Source organism: Triticum aestivum, chromosome 1D (genome assembly GCF_018294505.1).
Source record: "Triticum aestivum cultivar Chinese Spring chromosome 1D, IWGSC CS RefSeq v2.1, whole genome shotgun sequence".
Classification (NCBI taxonomy): domain Eukaryota; kingdom Viridiplantae; phylum Streptophyta; class Magnoliopsida; order Poales; family Poaceae; genus Triticum; species Triticum aestivum.
The window spans coordinates 83,424,005-83,446,297 of NC_057796.1; the positions used below are offsets into that span (position 1 = coordinate 83,424,005).

The following is a 22,293-nucleotide window of genomic DNA, read 5'->3' on the forward strand; positions in this document are numbered from 1 at the left end:
GAGATTCACGCAAAAAATGTCAACGATACCTGCACAGACACAAACAAATACATGCAACCAACGCGGGCAAGACGAATGCCAATCCCATTGTACTCGTTAATTGCAAGGATTAATTCTGATAGTGGTACTCATATAAATTGCAAAACTAAATAAAAGTAAATAAATTGTAGCAAGGTATTTAGGGTTTTAGTAATATAAGATGAATGGGCCAGGGGGCCATAGCTTTCACTAGAGGCATCTCTCTCAAGAACATAGCAAACGGTGGGTACACAAATTAATTTTGGGCAATTAATAGAAAAGCGCATAATTATGATGTTATTCACGACATGACCAATACATACGTATTCCGTCCATCATAAGTAGACCGTTAAACTTACTGGCGCCTACTACTATTACTCCACTTCGGAGCGCTTCTATGCTTGCCTCTATACGTATTAAGCTCATGACAAACAGAGTAATACTTTTAAGTATGATGACATAATGTAGACAAAAAAAGATCAATCAATATGATCAAACCCCACCTGTCTGGGGTGTCGTGCGACATATGCCAATGGGTGGCTTATCATGGAGGGGGCTAATAATACGTCACCGGTGCCTGGAAACGGGATAAGGCGCAAACATGCCCGCCGACGAATCTTACCCAGGTTTGGGGCTCTCCTAGGAGATAACACCCCTACTCCTGCTCTGCGGGGTCTCCGCATGATCACTCAAGCAACAATGGTGGCTACAAGCTTGCTCCTTGAGCTGTTTCTCTAGAGGGGGAAGAAGAACAAGGCCAGCCCTAGCTTCCTCTCTCTATGTGTATGTATGGGTGGACTAAGGTCTGAACCCTTTGCATGGGAGCCCTGGGGGGTTTATATAGGCCTACCCCTAGGGATCCAATGGTAATCTGGCCGGGTGTAGGACCCGGCTGTCAGTGTCTACGATCGCCGGCTTCTTCGCCGGCCGCTGCGGCCCGCCGCCCGATGGGTCCCGCCGGCTGTCTCGTACTTGGCCGATAGACCGCGCTCGCCGCTGGTGGGTCCTGCCGGCTGCTTAGTACTGTGGCAATGCCACTGATGACGTGTGCTTTGTCGGGGAAAGCATGGCTATAGTACCACCACCTGGTGGGCGTTCACTGTAGCCACTCCCCGTCTCTTCTGATTAATGGCGCACAGACTTTGAGGGAGGGGGAGGGCCGCCTGCTGGGAGTCGGCCTCCCCCCGCGCCGACTGGTCGGGGCTTGCCGCCTTCTGGCTTCTCATGGACAGATAGGGCTTGCCGCCTGCGGGCCGTACCGACAGCCCGTAGTGGGAGCATGGCCTTCTCTGCTATGGGTGAGGTCAGGGGCTGCGTGGCAACAGTGCCGCGCCGGGCGAGGGACGTTCGCCCGGTACGTTGCACTGCGGCCATGCTCTGCCTGGGATTCAGGGGTGGCAGGCTGCACTGTAGCCACGCCCCGTCTCGTCGTAATTATGTGGGTGCTACTTTTGAGGGCGTGAGGGGCCGCCTGCTAGGAGCCGGTCTCTCTGGAGGCCGCCTGCTAGGAGTCGGCTCGTCTCATGGCTTTCTTCGGAGGACCGCCGCCCTCTGGCAGCCGGCCGCTTGGACCAGCCGGCCCCGAGAAGGCGGCTCTTCGGCCTTGAGGCTTGAGGGGCGCAGCTGGCCCCGATATCTTGAATCGCCATGGGGACCAGATGAGGCTACCCGTGATCGTTTACTCCGACGGTAGTCCCCGAAGCTGGTGGAGCGCCGCTGCTGAGAAGGCGAGAAGCCTCAGCAGCTTCCTACTCCGAGTGGTCTGATTTATCTTGCTCCGTCCGTCTTCTGAAGCGCCGACTGCTTGGAGCCGGCCGTGGCCAGGCAGGCCGCCTGATGATTTCGAAACGTCGTGGCGGGAGCCTGGTGGCGCGCCAGCCAGGCGCCAGGCTCGCCGCCTACTGCCTGCGTGCCACGCGGCGCCAGCCCACGCGCGCGACGGGACGTCGCCGCAGGCTGGGGCCCGCCACTACCGGGCCTCGGCGCGCGCGCGGATTTGGTGCGGCCGAGGCAAACAGTTAGGATTCCGTGGTGCAGTAACTACGCGCTGTTACTGCGCGGTAAATGCGGGGGCATGGGGTCATGGGCACAGTTAATCCCACGTTCTCGCCCACTCGGCTTCGCCGCCTAGGGCTATAAGTAGGGGGAGGGGGTAGCAGACGCACGCGCACCCTCCTCTCCCTTCGCCATTTCCTTCCCTCCTTTCTTCACTGCCGCAGCCCCCTGCCTCTTGCCGAAGCGCTGCCGCAGCTCATCGTCACCGAGCTTTCCCTTCCGCGGCGTTGCTGCTCCGCCGCGGGTTCGCTCTTTCTTCGCCGTGTCGTGCCTCCGTCGGCTCAAGTTCTCATGGCGCGCTTCGGTGACTAGGACGGCTCGAACGTCCACGATGATCACCTCTCCTTCCGCCACTAAACGCGGCGGCTGCCTGGTGAGGGCTACGTACAGGTACGCGCTCCGCCCGCGAGGGAGATCTCGCTGGCGCCGGAGGAAGGCGAACGCGTCATCTTCCGGTCACACTTCCTTCGCGGCTTCGGCCTGCCGGCAAGCGGCTTCCTCCAGTCCTTCCTTCAATTCTATCACCTCCAGCCGCACCACCTCACACCAAACACGGTGGTGCTGCTGTCCGCGTTCGTTACTCTCTGCGAGGGTTACCTTGGTGTTCTCCCCACCCTCGAGCTCTGGGGGAAGTTCTTCTACACCAAGCTCGGCGCCGTCGTCAAGGGGGAGGCGGCCCAGTGCGGATCCTTCATCGCAGTGCGACGTCCGAGCTCCGGGAATAGCTTCCCGTCCATCAGCTTGACACAGTCGGTCAAGCTGTGGGAAAAATCTTATTTCTATGTCAAGAATGTCCACCCGACGGCCGACTTCGTGAACCTGCCGGCTTATACAGCCGGCCCGCCGGCTGAACCTTGCACCAACTGGACTTTCAAGCCGAGGATGCTGTCGGCCGCCTCCAACGCCGCCATCGATCGGCTCAAGGAGATGACCGAGTCAGAGGGCCTCAAGGGGTCGGATTTGCAGACCGCCTTCGTGGTGCGCCGGGTGCTCCCTCTTCAAGGTCAGCCTCATCTGATCAGTCGAATGAGCGGGCATCAAGACCCGTGCTGGATGTGCACTAAGGAGATGCTGGACGCGGAAGTGGCCCGGCTGGTGAACTATATTTCGAACTGCAAGCTCTCGGAAGCGGAGTGGCAGTTTGGCAAACGACCCTACTCCCGCGCAGACCCGCCGTCCGCGGTGAGTCCTCAATTCTTTTCTCTTAGTTTGCCGGGTTCTGCTTTGCCACCTGATCAGTCGGTCACGATGCAGATCTTCACAACCCAGCTGGCAGACGACGCCCTAGAACAGGGTCAGGAGTACCAGCCAGACCGGTCAGTGAGTGATGTCGGTGTCAAAACCGGCGGATCTCGAGTAGGGGGTCCCGAACTGTGCATCTAGGATCGATGGTAACAGGAGACAGGGGACACGATGTTTACCCAGGTTCGGGCCCTCTCTATGGAGGTAATACCCTACTTCCTGTTTGATTGATCTTGATGAATATGAGTGTTACAAGAGTTGATCTACCACGAGATCATAATGGCTAAACCCTAGAAGTCCAGCCTATATGAATATGGTAATGAGTCTCTCTATCCAGACTATGATCTCCGGTTTATATAGGCACCAGAGAGATCTACGGTTACATGGGGTCGGTTACATAAGAGGGAATCTTCGGTCGCCAAGCTTGCCTTCCACGCCAAGTAGAGTCCAATTCGGACACGGGTACAGTCTTCGGCCTTCATGTCTTCACAGCCCATCAGTCCGGCCCATGGATAACAGGCCGCACGCCCGAGGACCCCTTAGTCCAGGACTCCCTCAAGTGATGCAGACGACCCCGACTTAGGGGCGGCCGCCCTGGAAGAAGACAACGCCACAGGTGGCGGTGGCAGAGCAGGCGGCTCGGGAGGAGGCGGCGTCGAGGACTGGCCCGACGACTACGAGGAGGAGGCCGAACCACGCCGCCCACAGGGCGTCGATAGGGTGGGCGCGAGCTCCTCAGCGGCGCGCCGAAGCGCTGAGCCGGCCCGCCGCTGTTCGGTAGCCGGCCGAAAAAGCTCAGGAACACGGCCGCTGTGACCAGGCGGCAGGAGGCCGCCGCCAAGGCGGCCCAGTTCCAGAGGGCCCTGAAGCAGCCGCCCACGGTGTCTTCGTTAGTGTTTGCTATCTCTTGCGCTTTCTTTTTCTTCTTTCTTGCAAACTCCTACTGAGTTTCTTCTTTTCCTTGTTTGAACAGGGCCCCGCTCTCTCTTGAGCAGTCGGACTCCGCCTCCGTGATTGGGGCGCCGGAAGGCTCCGCCAACACCCGCCGTGTTGACCCGCGCGCCGAGCTCCAGGCGACGACGGAGCGAAACGCGCAGGAGGCACGCGAGGAGCGGGAGGAGGTGGAGCGGCAGAAGGCGGCGACCACCAAGGCCGCATGGGATGAAGCTGACGCGGCTGCCAGAGCTCAGGCCGACGCCGTGGCCAAGGAGTGGGCGGACGCGGCCGCCAAGGAGCAGGAGGCGAAGGTGGCCCATAGCCGGGCTCCGCAACTCGTCGTCCCACTGCGCTCCGCGCCACCTGCGCCCGAGATCCCAGCGCCGACTGGGGGAGCCGGCAATGTCCAGACGGTCATGGAGAGGGGAGGGGCGACGCCATCATCTTGGGGGCGGAGGTGCCCCCGCAAGCGCCGACTACCGACGTGCAAGGCAGTCGACCTGAAGTGCCACTGGCGCCATCAGCTGACAACGAGTTGGTGGTGGGTTCGACTCAGGTGGTCCGCACTCCGGAGCGCCGTCGTTCGGAGAAGGCGGCGTCCGCGCCAAGGCCGCTGGACTTTGGAGCCGCAAGTTCTTCGGCCCCTGATGCCGAAGCCAGCAGCGCCGCCCCACCAGGGTGGACTCCTGGGGGCGGTACGGGCATGCTGAATCGGGCGGCGAATGACGTCCAGGCCCATCTTTAGGCCCAAGGCGCCGCCCTCCAACAGTACACAAAGGAGTTTTTGGCGACGCGTGCAGCCATCCGGGTATGTCTCTTGACTGCTTGTTTTTTATTCTTGCGATCTTCTCGAAATCTTCCGTGGGGGCGCGCCAGCGCACCCACTGGGTGTAGCCCCCGAGTTCCGGGCTGGCTGCTGAGCAGGCGGCTCGGAACTTAGAAGTAAGTTCCGGGCTGGCTGCTGAGCAGGCGGCTCGGAACTTAGAAGTAAGTTCCGAGTGCTAACCTTTTTCTTTTCTCTTCTGTTGTCTTCGGTGTAGGACTACCACAACAACCGCGCGACCGCCTTCAACTCCCATGTCCAGGAGCTGGCCAAGCGGACCGCCGACCTGTCCGACAGCCGGAGTGAGCACTCCGCCCTTATTCTCGCGGGGGCGCGCCAGCGCACCCGCGGGGTGTAGCCCCCGAGATTTGGGTCGACTGCTGAGCAATCGGGCCGGATCTTCCAGTAACTACTTTTTTCTTTTGTTGATCGCTGACTGTCTTTTCTTTCTTGTCTTCCGCAGGAGCCAACGCCGCCTTGCAGCAGCAGCTGGGCGAGGCCCAAACCGCGCTGCGTGCTAAGGAGGAGGAGTGTCGCAAGGTGGCCAAAGAGCGCGACCGTCTGGGCAAGAATCTGGCTGACCAGGCGGATCAGCACAAGGCAGCCCTCGAGGCAGCGAAGGACGGCGAGGCCAGCCTCCTGGCCGAGTTCGAGACTGAGCGTTCGAGCTGGGCCGAGAAGGAGAAGGCGTTGAGCGACGGCTATGGCTATATTGAGGACATGATTGACGGTGAGTTGCCTCTTCCTTTTGAACAGCCGCCGACTGCTGCAGAAGTCGGCTTCTGGTTTCTAATATTTTCTTCTCGTGCAGAATTCTTCCCTGGCTACGCCGTTGCCGCCGGTCAGGCCATCGAGGCACGCCGCGACGAGCGAAGGAGCGAAGGCGCAGAAATCGCGCCCAACGCGCCCCGGACCCTCAACGAGCAGCTTCTCGCCATCCGGGCGCGCCTTCAGCCGGCTCACCGAATGCTTCGCCGCCTGCAGCGCGTCGGAGCTCAGGTGATGTCCGCCCTCTGGCCAAAAGCCAATATTCTGCGCACTCCCCGTCGAACTGCCGACTGGCTGGAAGTGGCAGTTGGCTGTCTTGAGGCGTGGAAAGGCTCTTCGGCCCGGGCGGGTGCACACAGGGCCTTGGAATTCGTCAAGGCCTGGTATCCCGGGTTGAACCTCGACCAGTTGGCCACCTTCCGGCTGGAGGCTGCCGGGGAGTTGGCGGTGGTGGCAGCCAAGCTTACTCAGCGTGCGGCGGCGATCGCCGAGTACACCAACACCAATGACTTCATCCCCAAGCTGGACGAGGAGGGTGTCGAGCTGCCGCCCAACTGGTTAGGGCTGAACCCGGCCGATGGCAAGGACTCGATGGAGGAGATCGCCTCCAGCGACGAAGGTGAGGACGAGAAGGGCGAGGATGGTGAAGACGATGCGCCGGAGGACGGAGCGGATGGGGAAGTCGGAGCAGATGGCCAGCCTCAACTTGACCGCACCTCGAGCAACGAGCCGCGTGCGAGCACGTCGACTGCTGCTGAAGGCAACCAAGCCGAGACCCGCCAGCCAGCCGCTCCACCTGCCGGACCCGCCTACTGCTCCTCTGGCCTAGGCGGCCAGTTTTATCTTTAACTTTTCCTGCTTCGTAGTTTCTTTGAACAAAACTTGTCAAATTTGCGCAGTTCCACCCGTTGGGGGTGTATTCAAACTTTGTTGAATGCTGGCCAAGGGCCCTTTGATATGTAAATTAATGCTCGCACGAGTTGTGCTTTTGCCGAATTCCGACTTTTCTTGCTTTCTGTTCTTTGGCCTTTTTCCTTTGCCGCCCTCCCACGACTGCCGTCTTGCCAGGAAGACAGCCGCTCTGCGGACCGTGGCTAGGTCAAGTACTTAGTCATTTGGGAGGGCAAGTACTTTGGCCGATTAGAATGTAGTAAGCTAAGTAGGAAGCCGGTCGGCCGGCTGCTGCAGCAGCCAGTCGGTGAGGCGAGGAGCCGGCTTGGCCTATGTGAGTGCTTTGGTCCTTAGACATTTTTCATGTGGGCATCGTTTCTTGCCTTTAGCTCTTGCCAGCCGAACAGTCGCTCTGCGAACCGCGGCTTGTGGTAAGAGAGGGCTTAGATGCCGGCACATTACTTGTCTGACTGCAGGTAGCACCGGCATAGTACAAGGCGGCAAGCCCCCGGGCCGAATGGTCGAACCCGGTGCCAGGCAGAAGAATGAAATAACGCATTCATAGGCATAATATTTATCATATAGATAAAAAGGGTAGCCCCCGAGTGCTCCTCGAGGGACCCGATGTCTTGCGCTTAATACAAAAGGTAGCGTGGTACATACTGCATTAACTGTAAAATCTTCGGAGGAGATTTGCATTCCACGAGCGCTCTGATTCCTTGCCAGAGTCGTCTCTCTTGCGTGCCCTGGGCTTCTGTGCGTCGATCAGGTAGTAGGAGTCGTTGCCCAAGGCTTTGCTGATGATGAAGGGGCCTTCCCAAGGGGCCGAGAGCTTGTGCTGGCCGGCTGTTCGCTGGATCAGCCGAAGCACAAGGTCTCCCTCTTGGAAGGATCTTGGCTTGACCTTCCGACTGTAGTAGTGGCGCAGACTCTGCTGGTAGATGGCGGACCGGCTGAGTGCCAACAGCCGGCCCTCTTCCAGCAGATCGACGTCGTCTTCTCGTGCTTCCTTCGCCTCCGCCTCCGTGTACATGGTGACGCGAGGTGAGTCGAACTCGATGTCAGTTGGGATGACAACCTCGGCCTCGTACACGAGGAAGAAAGGAGTGAAGCCGGTTGACTTCTTTGGAGTGGTGCGCAGACTCCAGAGGATGGTCGGCAGCTTGTCGATCCAGCAGCCGGCCGAGCGCTCCAGAGGCTCGACCAGTCGGGGCTTGATGCCGGATAAGATGAGGCCGTTTGCTCACTCAACCTGGCCGTTTGACTGCGGATGGGCAACGGATGCTAAGTCCAGTCGGATGCCCTGCGTCGCGAAGAAATGGGCCAAGGTGCCTTTGGCAAATTTTGTGCCATTGTCGGTGATGATGCTGTGTGGTATACCGTACCGGACGGTGATATCTGCGATGAAGGTCACAGCAGTCGGACCATTGAGCTTCTTGATTGGCTTTGCTTCAATCCACTTGGTAAATTTGTCCACGGCGGCAAGCAGGTGGGTCATGCCTCCGCGCGCTGTCTTGAATGGTCCCACCATGTCCAGCCCCCACACGGCAAAGGGCCAAGTGAGGGGGATGGTCTTGAGTGCAGAAGCCGGTAGATGTTGCTTGGAGCTAAACTTCTGGCACCCTTTGCAATGCTTGACCAACTCCTTGGCGTCTTCCAAAGCAGTCGGCCAGAAGAAACCATGGCGGAAAGCTTTGGCGCCAAGGGATCTGGAGGCCGCGCGGTGGCCGCACTCGCCTTGGTGGATATCCTTGAGGATTGCTTGGCCCTTCTCTGGTTCTACGCAGCGCTGGAGACTCCAGTCACGCTGCATCTGACAAGCTCTCTGTTTATTATTGTGTAGGCTCCTGCTCGGCGCTGCACTTGCCGGGCTGAGTTCTCATCGGCCGGCAGCTCTCTGTTCACCAGAAACTTGAGGATGGGTTGTGCCCATGATGGTGCTTGAATTTCTTCTACTGCCAGTTGTACTAGGGCGGTTGGGTTGGGAGGCGGCGGGTTGGGGTTGGTTGTCGCTTGCTGCATTGTTGAAGTCCCCGGGCCGACTGCTGCAGCCCCCGGGCCGGGTTGTGAAGTCCCCGGACCGGGTGCGACTGCTGTAGTCCCCGAAACGCTTGGTGAAGTCCCCGGGCCGACTGCTGCAGCTCCCGGGACGGGTTGTGAAGTCCCCGGGCCGGGTGCGACTGCTGCAGTCCCCATGCCGCCTACCGAAGTCCCGGGGCTGGCTGCTGCAGCCCCCGAGTTGGATCTGACTGCTTCAGGAGGAGCCGGCACGAAGATGGACTCAGATTCTGGAGAAGGCTTGATTGACGGCTTGCAGAAGCACTGAAGGGAGACGCCGGCTGGTATTGCTTGACAGGTGGAGCCGATCCGTGCGAGAGCGTCAGCTGGCTCGTTTTCATTCCGTGGCACGTGAAGGAACTAGCACCCCTCAAAATATCCGCTGAGCTACTGAACGAGGAAGCGGTAACTTGCCATGTTTGCATCCTTGGCGTCCCAGTCACCAGACGACTATTGGACCACCAAGTCAGAGTCGCCGTAGCACAGGATCCGACGGATGCCGATCTCTTTGGCTAGCCGGAGGCCGTGTACTAGCGCCTCATACTCGGCCACGTTGTTGGAGGTGGCGAAGTGAATTTGCAATGTGTATCTGAGCTTGTCACCTTTGGGAGAGGTGAGGACAACGCCGGCTCCCAAGCCAGTGTGCATCTTCGAGCCAACAAAGTGCATTCGCCAATGAGTGGAGTCCGGAGCTGGCGGCAGGTACTGGGTCTCGGCCCAGTCGACGAGGAAGTCGGCTAGTGCTTGGGACTTGATGGCGGTGCGTGGCTGGTAGAAGATGGTGTAGGGGGCCAACTCGATGGCCCATTTGGCCACCCGACCAGATGCATCTCTGTTGCCAATGATCTCAGCAAGCGGGGCAGTGCAGACAACCGTGATTGGGTGCTCTTGAAAGTATGGCTTCAGCTTCTTGGCGGCAAAGTGCATGCCGTAGCACATCTTTTGGTAGTGAGGGTAGTTCTGCTTTGAGGTTGACCTCACTCAAATAGTACACAGGCCTCTGGACCGGCTCTGCCATGCCGTCTTCTGGGTGCTCTACTACCATAACAGTGCTGACCACCCAGCCGGTGGCGGCGATGTAGAGGTACATGGGTTCTTTAGCAGTCGGAGCCGCCAAGACAAGCGGCGTGGTCAACATCTTTTTCAACTGGAGGAAAGCTTCGTCCGCCTTGTCATTCCACTCGAAATGAGTAGTCTTCTTCATGAGCTGGTACAGGGGAAGAGCCTTCTCGCCCAGCCGAATGATGAAACGGCTGATGGACGCCAAACAGCCGGTGAATTTCTAGACGTCTCTCAGTCGGGTGGGTCTCTCCATCCTCTCAATGGCCTTGATCTTCACAGGGTTGCACTCAATGCCGCGTTCTGAGACCAGGAAGCCAAGGAGCTGGCCGACTGGTACTCCGAAAACACACTTCTCTGGGTTGATCTTGATTTCAAACCAGCGCAGATTTTCAAAAGTTTCCTTGAGATCTTCCAAGAGGGTGTCGCGCTTCTCCATCTTCACCACAATATCGTCTACGTAGACGTGGGCATTCCTGCCGAGTTGCTTGAGGAGGCACTTCTGCATGCAACACTGAAACGTGGCACCAGCATTTCTCAAGCCGAATGTCATGGTCAGGTAGCAGAAGGCTCCGAATGGTGTGATGAAGGCGGTCTTCAGGCGGTTTGCCGGGTTCAACTTGATATGGTGGTACCTTGAGTAGGCATCCAAGAAACTCAACAGCCCGCATCCGGCTGTGGAGTCTATCACTTGGTCAATCCGAGGCAACGCAAGCGGATCATTGGGGCAGGCTTTGTTGAGACTGGTGTAATCAATGCACATGCGCCACTTGTTGTTTTTCTTCAGTACAAGGACAGGGTTGGCAAGCCACTTTGGAAAAAAAACACTTCCATGATGAAGCTGGCTGCTAGAAGCCGGGCTATTTCTTCACCAACATTTCTTCTCTTTTCTTCCGACAGTCGGCGGATGGGTTGTTTGACTGGTTTGGCATCTGCTCTGACATGTAGCTTGTGCTCGGCGAAATCCGTCAAAACACCCGGCATGTCCTTGGGAGACCATGCAAAGATGTCCCGATTCTCACGGAGGAAATCGACGAGCTCGCCTTCCTATTTGATGTCGAGGTGAGCACCTATGACAGCAAACTTCTCCGGGTGGTTCGGGTCCAAGGAATCTTCTTGGTTTCTTTGGCCGGCTGGAAAGAGCCCTAGGTCTCTGACTCTTTGGGATCTGGTGACAGGTCCGGCTGCTTGCTAGCCATGGCCACCACCCGGTCCAGGAGCTTCTTCTCGGCAGCAATCACAAGGGACTCGGCCAGCCGGCTGCTGGCAGCAGCACAGGCGACCGACTTCTTGTAGTCTCCAGCTATAGTGATAATGCCCTTGGTGCCCGGAATCTTCATCTTGAGGTAGGCGTAGTGTGGTACCACCATGAACTTGGCCAGAGCAGGCCGGCCAAGCAGCGCGTGGTAGGGGCTCTCCAGGTCAACCACCTCAAACCAAATTGCTTCGCGGCGGAAGTGATCTTTGTCTTCGAAGAGGACATCTATCTTGGTCTTGCCGATTGGTGAGCAGGAAAGGCCAAGTACAATGCCGTGGAAGACAGTCCGACTGGGCTGGAGTTGCTTCTCTTTGATGCACAACTTCTCCATGGTGTCGCGGTAAAGGATGTTGATGCTGCTACCGCAGTCTATCAGAACTCGGGAGAAATGAGCAGCTCGCCTCTATATTGTGAAGGTGGCATCCAACACCAGGGCATAGGAACCCGGGGAAGGCATCACCTCCGGGTGGTCAGCTCGGCTCTAACTAATGGGCTTCTCGGACCAGTGCATGAATTCCGGGCTTCTGAGGCGACACCGTTCACCTCTCGGTGTTGCTGGCGTCGGTTTTGCTTGTTGTCGGCCACACTGGTGAAGACAACGTAGGCTCCATGCTCCTCAGGGAATTCGTCTTGGATGGCGCCAAGTGCCGGACGGCCGCCGGCTGCTGAGGAGGCGGCGCTGGCGGGCTGGAAGGCAGAGGAGGCAGCAGTCCTTCGCCCTGGGAGATTCGGGTGAGCCAGTGGCACTTTCGGGTGGTGTGGTTGGACGGCTTCGCGCCGCTATGGAACTTGCAGGGAGCATCGAGGGTTTGCTCATAGGAGAAGGCAGGCAACCAAGCCGGCTTGCCGCCCTTCTGACGCTTGGGTAAGGGTTGTCCCTCCGGCTGCTGATCCTCAACTGTCGCCACCTGCCGGCTGGTGAAAGCCAACTGCGGGGCCTTGCACTTGTTGTCGTTCTGTTGCTGGCGCCGGCTGTTGTCTCCAAACGGCGTTCTAGGAGCCGGTGGGAGCACTTTTCCGGAAGCGTCCACTCGGAGCTCCGACTTCATGGAGGAATCGGTAGTGGTGTACTTGTCCGCTGTGATCAGCAGCTCGTCGAGGGTAGCCGGCTCGTCGTAGAGGAGTCGGTGCTTGAGTAAGGTGCCCTCTCGGCACCCGGCGGTGAAGTACTCTATGGCTTGTACTTCGTGCACCCCTTCGCAGGAGTTGCGCAGTTCAGCCCACCGCGTCAAGTAGTCGCGGGTGGACTCATCCGGGCCTTGAACGCACAGCGAGAGCTGGCGAGGCTTGGGCGGCCGCTTGTAGGTGCTAGTGAAGTTCCGGATGAACACTTCGGTGAAATCTACCCAGCTGTTGACGCTGTAAGGCTTCAGGTTGTTCAGCCATGTCCGGGCCGTGCCCTGGAGCATGAGCGGAACGTACTTTACGGCAACGCTATGTTGACGGCCGTGGAGTAGTCGACCAGCCAATCTTCCGGATTCACGGAACCGTTGTACTTGGGCGTGTCTCGTGGGAGCGAGAACCCCATCGGGAAGGGCTCGTCACGAAAGGCGGGGCCATCGTGTCTTCTTCTTCTAATGCCAAGGATCGAGCGAGGCGGTCGTTCCGGTGGCGGGCATCATTCCCTCCGACTCCTTCACGGCGGCCCAACCAGTCGCCGAGAGTCGGGTGCTCAACAGGCGGCAAGGAGGCGCACCTCTCCCTACGAGGAGGAGGAGGAGGCGGGCGATCGCCCTGTCGTTCCACTGCTCGTGGGCGGCCGTCTTGGGCGCGCTCGATGGTGATACACGTCCGGCTGCGGCTAGCAGCCGGCTCTCGGTCTCTCTGGTCGCGGGCGCCGCCTGTCGGTGTCCGGGAGATCGTGCCTTGATCTCAGCGGGGGGGTCTCATCGTGCGCGCCAGGCTCTGACACGCGGCGGCCGGCTTCTTGCTGCGCGGCAGCCGCGTCGATGAGCTGCTGGACGTGCTTCATCATGCAGCGACGCTCGTCTCCTTCCAGGCGGTCCAGCTCGTCTGCCGCCGCTTGGGCAGCACGTATGTTTTCCACGGTCATGGTGTAGATCGGGCGATCCACCCCAAACATGCTGGCGATGGCGCCCCCACGTTGCCGGACCATGCCCACGCAGCTGGGTTCTCCAACAGCCGGGTTGCCGCTGATGGCGCGGTCGACCTCGCGCTGATAGGCCTCGAAGAGGCGTCTCTAATGGCAACCAACTTCTTGGCGCTTTCAACGAGCGCGATGCGGCGAGCTTCCAAGGTCTCGGCGTCAGCGTCTGCCGCGATGGGTGCAGACAGATCTCGCACCGCCGCTTGCAACGGGTCCTGAGCGGCTCTGCCAGAGGCCCCGTCGTGGCTGATGACGAGCGCCTCCGTGACGGTGCTGCCGCTGCTATCCGCGCGAGGGAGTGGGTCGTCGATGACCACCACGTTGGTGGGGAAAGCATCGAGGGATGCCGTGTCGGAGTCGACAAGCATCGGGTCGGTGGAGCCGATCGACTCTAGGTCGGAGAAGGGCTCGTTGGTGATGTGGAGCTTGCCAAGGAGGTCGATGAGGCAGCTCTCGGAGCTGGCTGCTCCCGCGTCGGGCGCGGGCTCGTTGGAGAGTCGGATCTCGCCGACAAGATCGGCGAGGCAGCTCGCCGCGCAGGCGACTTCCACGCCATGCAGCGCGTTGGTGCAGACGCCATCGGGCGTGCCGGGTTGGTTGCGCTCGCCAGGAAGGAACAAGGTTCCCGTCCAGAACAGATCTCCGGACGACGGTGCACCTAGCCCCATGGTGGGCGCCAAATGTCGGGGGTGTCGTGCGACATATGCCAACGGGTAGCTTATCATGGAGGGGGCTAATAATACGTCGCAGGTGCCTGGAAACGGGATAAGGCGCAAACGTGCCCGCCGGCGAATCTTACCCAGGTTCGGGGCTCTCCTAGGAGATAACACCCCTACTCCTGCTCTGCGGGGTCTCCACATGATCACTCAAGCAACAATGGTGGCTACAAGCTTGCTTCTTGAGCTGTTTCTCTAGAGGGGGAAGAAGAATAAGGCTAGCCCTAACTTCCTCTCTCTATGTGTATGTATGGGTGGACTAAGATCTGAACCCTTTGCATGGGTGCCCTGGGGGTTTATATAGGCCTACCCCCCCAGGGGTACAATGGTAATCTGGCCGGGTGTAGGACCCGGCTGTCAGTGTCTACGGTCGCCGGCTTCTCCGCCGGCCGCTGGGGCCCGCTGCCCGGTGGGTCCCGCCGGCTGTCTCGTACTTGGCTGACAGGCCGCGCCCGCCGCTGGCGGGTCCTGCCGGCTGCTTAGTACTGTGGCAATGCCACTGATGACGTGTGCTTTGTCAGGGAAAGCTTGGCTACAGTACCGCCGCCTGGCGGGCGTTCACTGTAGCCACTCCCCGTCTCTTCTGATTAATGGCGCACAGACTTTGAGGGAGGGGGAGGGCCGCCTGCTGGGAGTCGGCCTCCCCCCGCGCCGACTGGTCGGGGCTCGCGGCCTTCTGGCTTCTCACGGACAGGTAGGGCCCGCCGCCTGCGGGCCGTATCGACAGCCCGTAGTGGGAGCATGGCCTTCTCTGCTATGGGTGAGGTCATGGGCTGCGTGGCAACAGTGCCGCGTTGGGTGAGGGACGTCCGCCCGGTATGCTGCACTGCGGCCACGCTCTGCCCAGGATTCGGGGGTGGCAGGCTGCACTGTAGCCACACCCAGTCTCGTCGTAATTATGTGGGTGCTAACTTTTGAGGGCGTGAGGGGCCACCTGCTAGGAGTCGGCCCGTCTCATGGCTTTCTTCTGAGGACCGCCGCCCTCTGGCAGCCGGCCGCTTGGACCAGCCGGCCCCAAGAAGGCGGATCTTCGGCCTTGAGGCTTGAGGGGCGCAGCTGGCCCCGATGTCTTGAATCTCCATGGGGAGCAGATGAGGCTACCCGTGGTCGTTTACTCTGACACCACCGTTTATCCTTGGTGGCAACAATATAAATATGTGCCTCGCTACCCCTTCTGTCACGAGGTGACGACACCGCAAGATTGAACCTAGTAATATGCACCACTTTCCACTGAAGATCTAATCATCAATTTTCCCAAAGATGACTCATATATCGGAAAGCATTACATAGCTATAACAATCACACATAATAAAGTTAAGAAAATACTTAATTACTTTCAATGAATAGTCTGATCATAAACCCACAATTCATCGGATCCCAACAAAACGCACCTCAAAAAGATTACACCGAATAGATTAGGGAGTTTTGGAATAATTGTTTCGGGTCTCTCTCTAGGATATTTGGGAATTTATAGCACTGGAATTAGGTCAAACGGAGCCACGCAGGGCCCACTAGGTGCACAACGCGCCTACCCCCCAGGGCGCATTGTGCCGCCTTGCCGTCTCCTCGTATGATCTCTGGACTCCCCCCAAAATTTCCTAGATCTCTTTTGGTCGAGAAAAAATCATTGAAAAGTTTCGGCGTGTTTTGACTTCGTTTGGTATGTATTTTATGTAAAACCAAAAACCTGCAGTAGTTCTAAAAAATGATATAAAATGATGTATAAAACATATAAGATTGATAATATAACAATATGAATAATAAAAAATTATAGATACATTGGAGACATGTTAGTGATGCACAACTCGAAGGCTCTCTCCGCTCGGGCCAATGTGAGAAAGGGGGCCGCGCCCACCGCTGCCCAATGACGGTGGCCCCAGGCGTGCCCTATGGTCCACCCTTCATGGACCTCCCGGCCAGGTCGCCTAGGTCTGAGCCGTCCGGGGAGATCGAACAATTCGGATCCGCCCTGAGAGGTCCTCACAGGACGAATGGCTTGGAAGCGCTCTTCACTCGCGAGGTACCTAGGGAGGCGGGTACTCTAGCATCTTTTATAGGAGTAATGATGTAATCATTATCTCACTTCATAATAAAGGTAGAGGAAAGTTATTTAAAAATGCATAGATATAAATAGTACTCCTCCGACTCAAAATAAGTGACTCAAGTTTGTACTAACTTTATACTAAAGTTAGTATAAAGTTGAGTAACTTATTTTTGGACGGAAGGAGTAGTTGAGATAAAAAGAAGGTTTGTTTCTCCAATTTTTCGTAACATCAGTTTTTTTCCGTATGTCGTCTGCCTCCTCGGAATTCTCTATTTGAGGAATTCTGCATCAAACAACCGAGGCATCACACACGAGGATCGCATCAGCGGGCGCAATGGGCCGGCCCATTCAGAGGCATTTTGTTCAGGTTTTCGTAACCTTGCAGAAGGTTCCAAGCCATTTTTTCACTGTTTTGGGAAGCTTCTAGAAAACCTCGTTGTTTTCTTCTTCTTTTTTGTTGTTGTTTTTACTGGTTTTTCCAATTTCCTTTTTTGATTTTGATTTTTTGTTTTCTCTTTTTTTGTTTCTTTTTCTTCATAAATTTTAAAATTGCTCAAAATTTCAAATATTATTTGATTTCTCAAAAAAATGAACTTTCAAATTTTTGTTCGTGTTATTCAAATTTGTTCCTATTTTGTTGGAATTACAATTATTTTCATGTTTTATTTTTCCATTTTTATTTTTCTTTAAAATTTTGAAGCATGTTTACAATTTTCATTAATAGTTCAAAAATTCAAAAAATGATCAGAATTTCAGTTTTATGTTTATATTCTCAGAAATTTACAAGTTTTCAATATTTCATTCAACTTTTCAAAATTTATTCAAAATTTTGAATTATGTTCAAACTTTTCAATAATTTTTCGAAAGTTCTAAGTTTGGAATTTCATTTTCTATATGTTTACCAATAATGAAAATTCAAAAAATAGTGTTCACTCATTTTTCCAATTTCGTTTGCAATTTTGAGGGATACGTGGAATTACTTTTTTTAGGGATGCGTGACATAATTGGCTTGCGGCCAATAGGCCGGCCTAGTTTGCTGCCCGCTTGTAGCCTTGTGCTATACACAGCAGAATGCGTCATATAGGACGTCCCCGCCTCCTCTTCTGTGGAGCTCCTATATGGCGACTAACGCGCTGGTTATCGTCCAAGCGCGTACCCCCCTGCTCCCCGCGCACCCTCATGGGCCGACTCATGTGCGGGGCGGAAAGCCTCTTTGTTTTTTTTCTGTTTTCAATTTTTCCTTTTTTAATAATGATTCGGGATAACAAAAAATTGTGAATTGTGAAAAGAAGTTTGTCAATTCAAAAAATGATCATGATTTGAAAAAATGTTTGGGAAATGATAAATGCTCACGATTCAAGAAAATATTCATGATTTCAAAAAAATGTTAGGTTATTCAAAAAATGTTTTCAATTTCTTTAAGAAATGTTCATGAATTCTAGAAAAATGTTTGTGAGGTTTTAGAAAATATTTATAATATTAAAAATATGTACAATTTAAAATATTTTAGGAAATTCAATAAGATGTACAAGACTTTAAAAAGTGCTCACGAATTTGTAAAAAAAATATTACGATTTTCAAAAAAAGTACTGAATTTATAAAAATGTTCATCATTTGAAAAACTGTTCGCGGTTTCAAAAAGTGTTCACAAATTAACTAAATGTTCATCATTTTGAATTCGTTGAATAAATTTTGGATTAAAAAAGTTCACCCCGATTTGAAAAAACGATGTTCGAATTTCAAAAAATATTCACCAATTTGGAAAAATTGTGCTGGATTTCATAAAATGTTCTGGAAATTTGGGGAAAAATAAAAAAGGAAGAAAAAGAAAACTAAAAGTTAAACGGAAAAAGAAAAATTAAAGGAGTAAATCTGGAACGAAGTAAGACAATGAGAAAACCGGTTTGGAAAGGTTCAACCTTCCCAAAACCGGCCATTCGTGAGTTTGATCGGCCCGCATGTACACCAGCGGGGGGGGGGGGGGGGGGGGGGGGAGCCGGGTGGTACGCGCGCGGCGTGCGCGCCCTACGTGTTGTATAGGAAAGGCAAAAGTCTAAAATAAACCTTGAATTTGTATCTCGAGTCTGAATCAAACACTGAATTCAAAATCCTTGAAACTGGCACCCTGTACTCACTAATCCCGGTCTATCCCGGTTGATTTCTGCTAAATGCTTGTTTGGCGCACTGGAAAAAGAACGATCTTGATCACCACTCCCGCTGACTACACGGGCCCATGTGTCGTATTCATCTTTCCCTGCCCGGACTCTCTCCGCCAATCCTTCTCCTCTCAGATCCACTCTGCCGCCACATCTTCTCCTCACCTCGAAGTCACACCCATCGGGTCAAGGTCTCGGAAGAGGCCCGTCATCGCCACCATGGTCAACGGGAAGAGACCGGAGGTGGTCGCCGGTGGGAATGAACGCGCCGACGCATATACTCGTCGCCCTCGAAATCCTCTGCCATACCAAGGGCCACGATCATGGATGATGCCACATTGGATCCGCCTCGCCGTGAGCCCGTTGGCTTGTCGCCCTCGCCGCCGACCTGCCACCCTCGCCGTGGTTGATGGGGGTGCCGGAGCCCGTGATTAGATGCGGCAAACTGTCAGCGCTTTGCTGGGAGCAGCACGACCTGATGTGCGTGACGCGGCCGCGTGCGACACCTACTTCCGAGTGCTCCCATGTGTAGCCGATGCGCTCGTGCAGTTCGTAGCACCTCACCGCTAGAGTCTCCGTGCTCATGCTGCCCCCAAAGCTCCACTCTACACACCGGTTGCACCTGCATGGCCGAGGTGATGGAGCCTTGGCGCCCACCACGCTGTAGGCGGAGTACACGCCTGTACGGATGCCCAAGATCCATCCATGTTGGGCTAGTTCCGATTCCAAATTCTTTTGTCTCTTCTTTTTCCCGTTATCTGCATTAGCATGTTGTGATGATGGATCTGGACAGAAGAAAGATAAAGCAGAAAGAAAGAGAGTGTGTGGAAGAAGATGGATATGACTTGTAGGCCCTTGTAATCAGTGAGAGAAGCGGGTAATCCTGACCGGGATTGTTTCTTTCCCGGTTTGACGAAAGTATAGCATAAATCAACTGGAAACGACCGGGATTAGATAATACAGGGTGACAATTTCAAGGATTTTTAGTTTAGGGTTTGATTCAGACTTGGCTTATAAAATCAAGGTTCATTTCAGACTTTTCTCTATGGAAAAACCCCCTATTCTGACCGTTGGTGCGTGGCCTCCACTTACCAAAGTTGTTCTTCAACAAGAAAGAGAAAAAAAAAAACCCAGCCCAGTCGCCCACGAAGCAGAAAAACCAATCCACCGCCGCTGTCTTTTCCCTCTCTCACATCCCGTCGCTTCCGCCGCCGGCCGGTTACCGTTTCTTCGTCCGTCGCACGCACGCACGCACGCGCATACCTCCTCTCATCCCCGTCTGACGAGGAGCAGGGGATCGATGGATGTAAGGTTCGGCTTCCAATCCATCCAGGACGCCGGCCAGTCCACCGGGGGAGAGTCCAAATTGTGCACGCGAAAGCCCTAGGCGCCGCGCATACCATCTTCGCCGCCTCGCCCAGCTCTTGCTCGCCTTAGCTCGCGGAGATGGAGCAGGACGCGCCGCCCGTGCCGCACCAGGCCCAGGACGACGGCGCCGTGGACGGCTGGGCGCGCGACGACACGGAGCCCTCCCCTACGGCGTCCCGGCGGAGTGCTCCGAGGCGTAGATCCTCCTCCTTGCCGCCGCCTCCGTGCAGCCGCTCGTCCGCACCCTCAACTACGACTGTGCGTGCTCTTCAACCCTTTGTCTCGAATCCATGGATTGTATTGTCATTTGTTTCTGATTTGAGCGTCCATGGGTGGTGGCAGCGGTGGGGAGGAGCCCTGGGACGACCTCGACGCCTGTTCCCGCGACCACAACCACTGCGTCCGCCCCGCAAGAAAGGTACTAAACCAACCACACATCCCCCCTCAGGAATCAGAAACAACCATACATGCTGCCATGAACAGCCCAAACATTACATTGCGTTGTTAGGACCAGCGAATTCACATGGTAGGAACGGTTAATAAGATGAGCAGCCGTGGATACAGGGAAGTGGCTACAGAATTTCAGAATCCAGACTGTTTGCTGCTAGCTCTACTCTGCTCCACCATTTGGTAACTGATGGCAATGCAGCAGCTGTGTGGTTCCCACTTTATGCGGCAGCTGTTCTTCTACCAATCTGTTGCTCGGTGATCAATTGTGTGTGGTTGGTTAATTTACTGGGTAAACTGCACAGCTCAGTAGCATGCAATGCGCTGGGATGACCGGACAAGTCACATGTTCCGTCAGCCATTCCCTGCCTGCCTATGGCTGTGTGTTCCAGCGATTTCCTTCTAAATTCCACTTGTTATGTGCAGCCGCATGGATTGGGGATATGTACTTCGGTTTGGGTTCATCAAAAGGGGCAATTGTTGAGCATTTGTATCAACTATCGAGGATCTCAAGTTCACATGGATCACACTATGATCAAGTGCATTCTGGTGCTGTGATGATTGTGACGGAAAATGTTAGCAGCAGAAGCAATCGCTACGTAAGTGATAGCCTGTATGACGTCTCTTTTGATCCTGCTTTGTTTATTTTTCAAATCATTAATATTTCCATTGCTTTTCTTCTTGCATAATTGCTCTAATCTCCAGCAATTTTCTGTTGTTGATAAAAATTGGTAGTATATGCAGCTGTGATCATGAAATTGTATTGGGCAGAATAGGGAAAAGGTCATTTGATTAATGGAATAGATGATGCCTTAACTCTGTTCAAGATAGGTCTCAGCTGTTCAAGATAGGTCTCAGCTGTGATCATGAAATTGTATTGGGCAGAATAGGGAAAAGGTCATTTCATTAATGGAATAGATGATGCCTAACTCTGTTCAAGATAGGTCTCAGCTGTGATAATGAAATTGTATTGAGCAAAACAAGGAAAATGTTATTTGTTTAATGGAATAGACTATGCCCTCGTGGCAGGTCTCAGCTCCAATATTAAAAATCAGTGCACCTGAATTGCGACACAATTTTTCTCATTTGGAACTGTGGTTATAAGGTGTTTAATCTGAAAGCTATGCGTTCATGAAATCATCAAGTATGGAAATGCTTGACCATTTCTGTAAATTACATAGTACAACATTATCAGTTTGTTTTTTGCATCATTTCCCAGTTCTCTTGCGGTACTATTCAACAACCTATCTTCCTGTCTACTAGATGAAAGAGGGTTTTTGTTTACTTAACATGGTTGCCTTATTAACAAAGTCATGGTTTCTGTCAGTTATTTTTTATACACTACCTAAGGAACAACTCATCTTCCTGCCTACCAGATATACTACTGCTTGATTGCGTAGCTCCCTGCTTAAGAAGCTCCACCGTTCTTCTATATGTAAAAAATTGAGTTCTAATTTTGTGGAAAGACACGCACAGTGCTGATGTTCTGAGGGCCGGTGTTCATTTCTAGTGGCAAATAATCTCAGATTTCTATGTGAACTATAATCCCATCTAGATAATCCCTCTCGATAAAGCTCCCTTCATTTGAACAGCACAATCTAGCATACAACGGTTCTGATTTGGATTATGGGTGTTTCTCCAAAAACTAAGATTATATGCCTGAGAACAAACAAATAACATTATAAACTTACCTCAAAGCCTATGGGATGACTGAAGCTTGATAAATAGTTTAATATGCACTGTGGTCTTGTAACAGTAGAAATAACCTTCGAGGGAAAGAGAACCATAAGTATAGGTCACTGCATAGTAGAAGGCCTGTAATCGTGTCGTTCGTATGCACTATAGTCTCTTTATAGAAGCCGACAAAAACAGGGACATCCTAAATTTGGTTTTCTGCTCTTTCTCGTCAGTTAAGAAAAGAAACATTAACTCTTGGATTATCAGTAAGGGAATATGCCTTATTAGAATACTCTTATGGTGGTTATTATTGCTCAACGTTGTGAGGAAAAAGAAGAATATCACGTTTTTGTCTTAGAAAAGGGTTGTGGCAATCTTTTCATAAGCGCACCCTGTTATAAGAAATGGAAGTATAGACAATTAGATCAGCTGCATATTTCCTTTGTTATTATATATGTAATCCAGAAGTGCAGGTTCGTGAACTGAAAAAATGGTGGCTCCATGCAGGATCTTGACCTCCATACGAAATCTGCAAGGGTATCAACAACAAAGGAAACTGGTGTAAGATTGAGTACTAAGACTTGAAGATGAGCTACCATCAAGATTATGTCTCGACAATCAAGTATAGTGTGAGCACTTATTTTTCTTTTATACATCAATTAAAATTATC

General features: G+C 54.0%; 1 protein-coding gene across 5 annotated transcripts in view; it reads left to right on the forward strand.

The window, feature by feature from the left end:
* Positions 1–19,277: 19,277 nt before the first annotated feature.
* The window catches only part of LOC123180472 (proteoglycan 4), a 38,576-nt gene continuing 35,560 nt past the window's right edge, over positions 19,278–22,293 (forward strand). For 3 of the 5 annotated variants that reach the window (XM_044592527.1, XM_044592528.1, XM_044592529.1), the window contains exons 1-4: positions 19,278–19,757; positions 19,842–19,917; positions 20,373–20,545; positions 22,131–22,245. In XM_044592527.1, the coding sequence (XP_044448462.1) occupies positions 22,211–22,245 (35 nt within the window). In that variant the 5' untranslated portion in view covers positions 19,278–19,757; positions 19,842–19,917; positions 20,373–20,545; positions 22,131–22,210. Of the gene's footprint in view, positions 19,758–19,841; positions 19,918–20,372; positions 20,546–22,130; positions 22,253–22,293 lie in introns of all 5 variants that reach the window. The other 2 variants (XM_044592525.1, XM_044592526.1) reach the window with 1 other exon arrangement.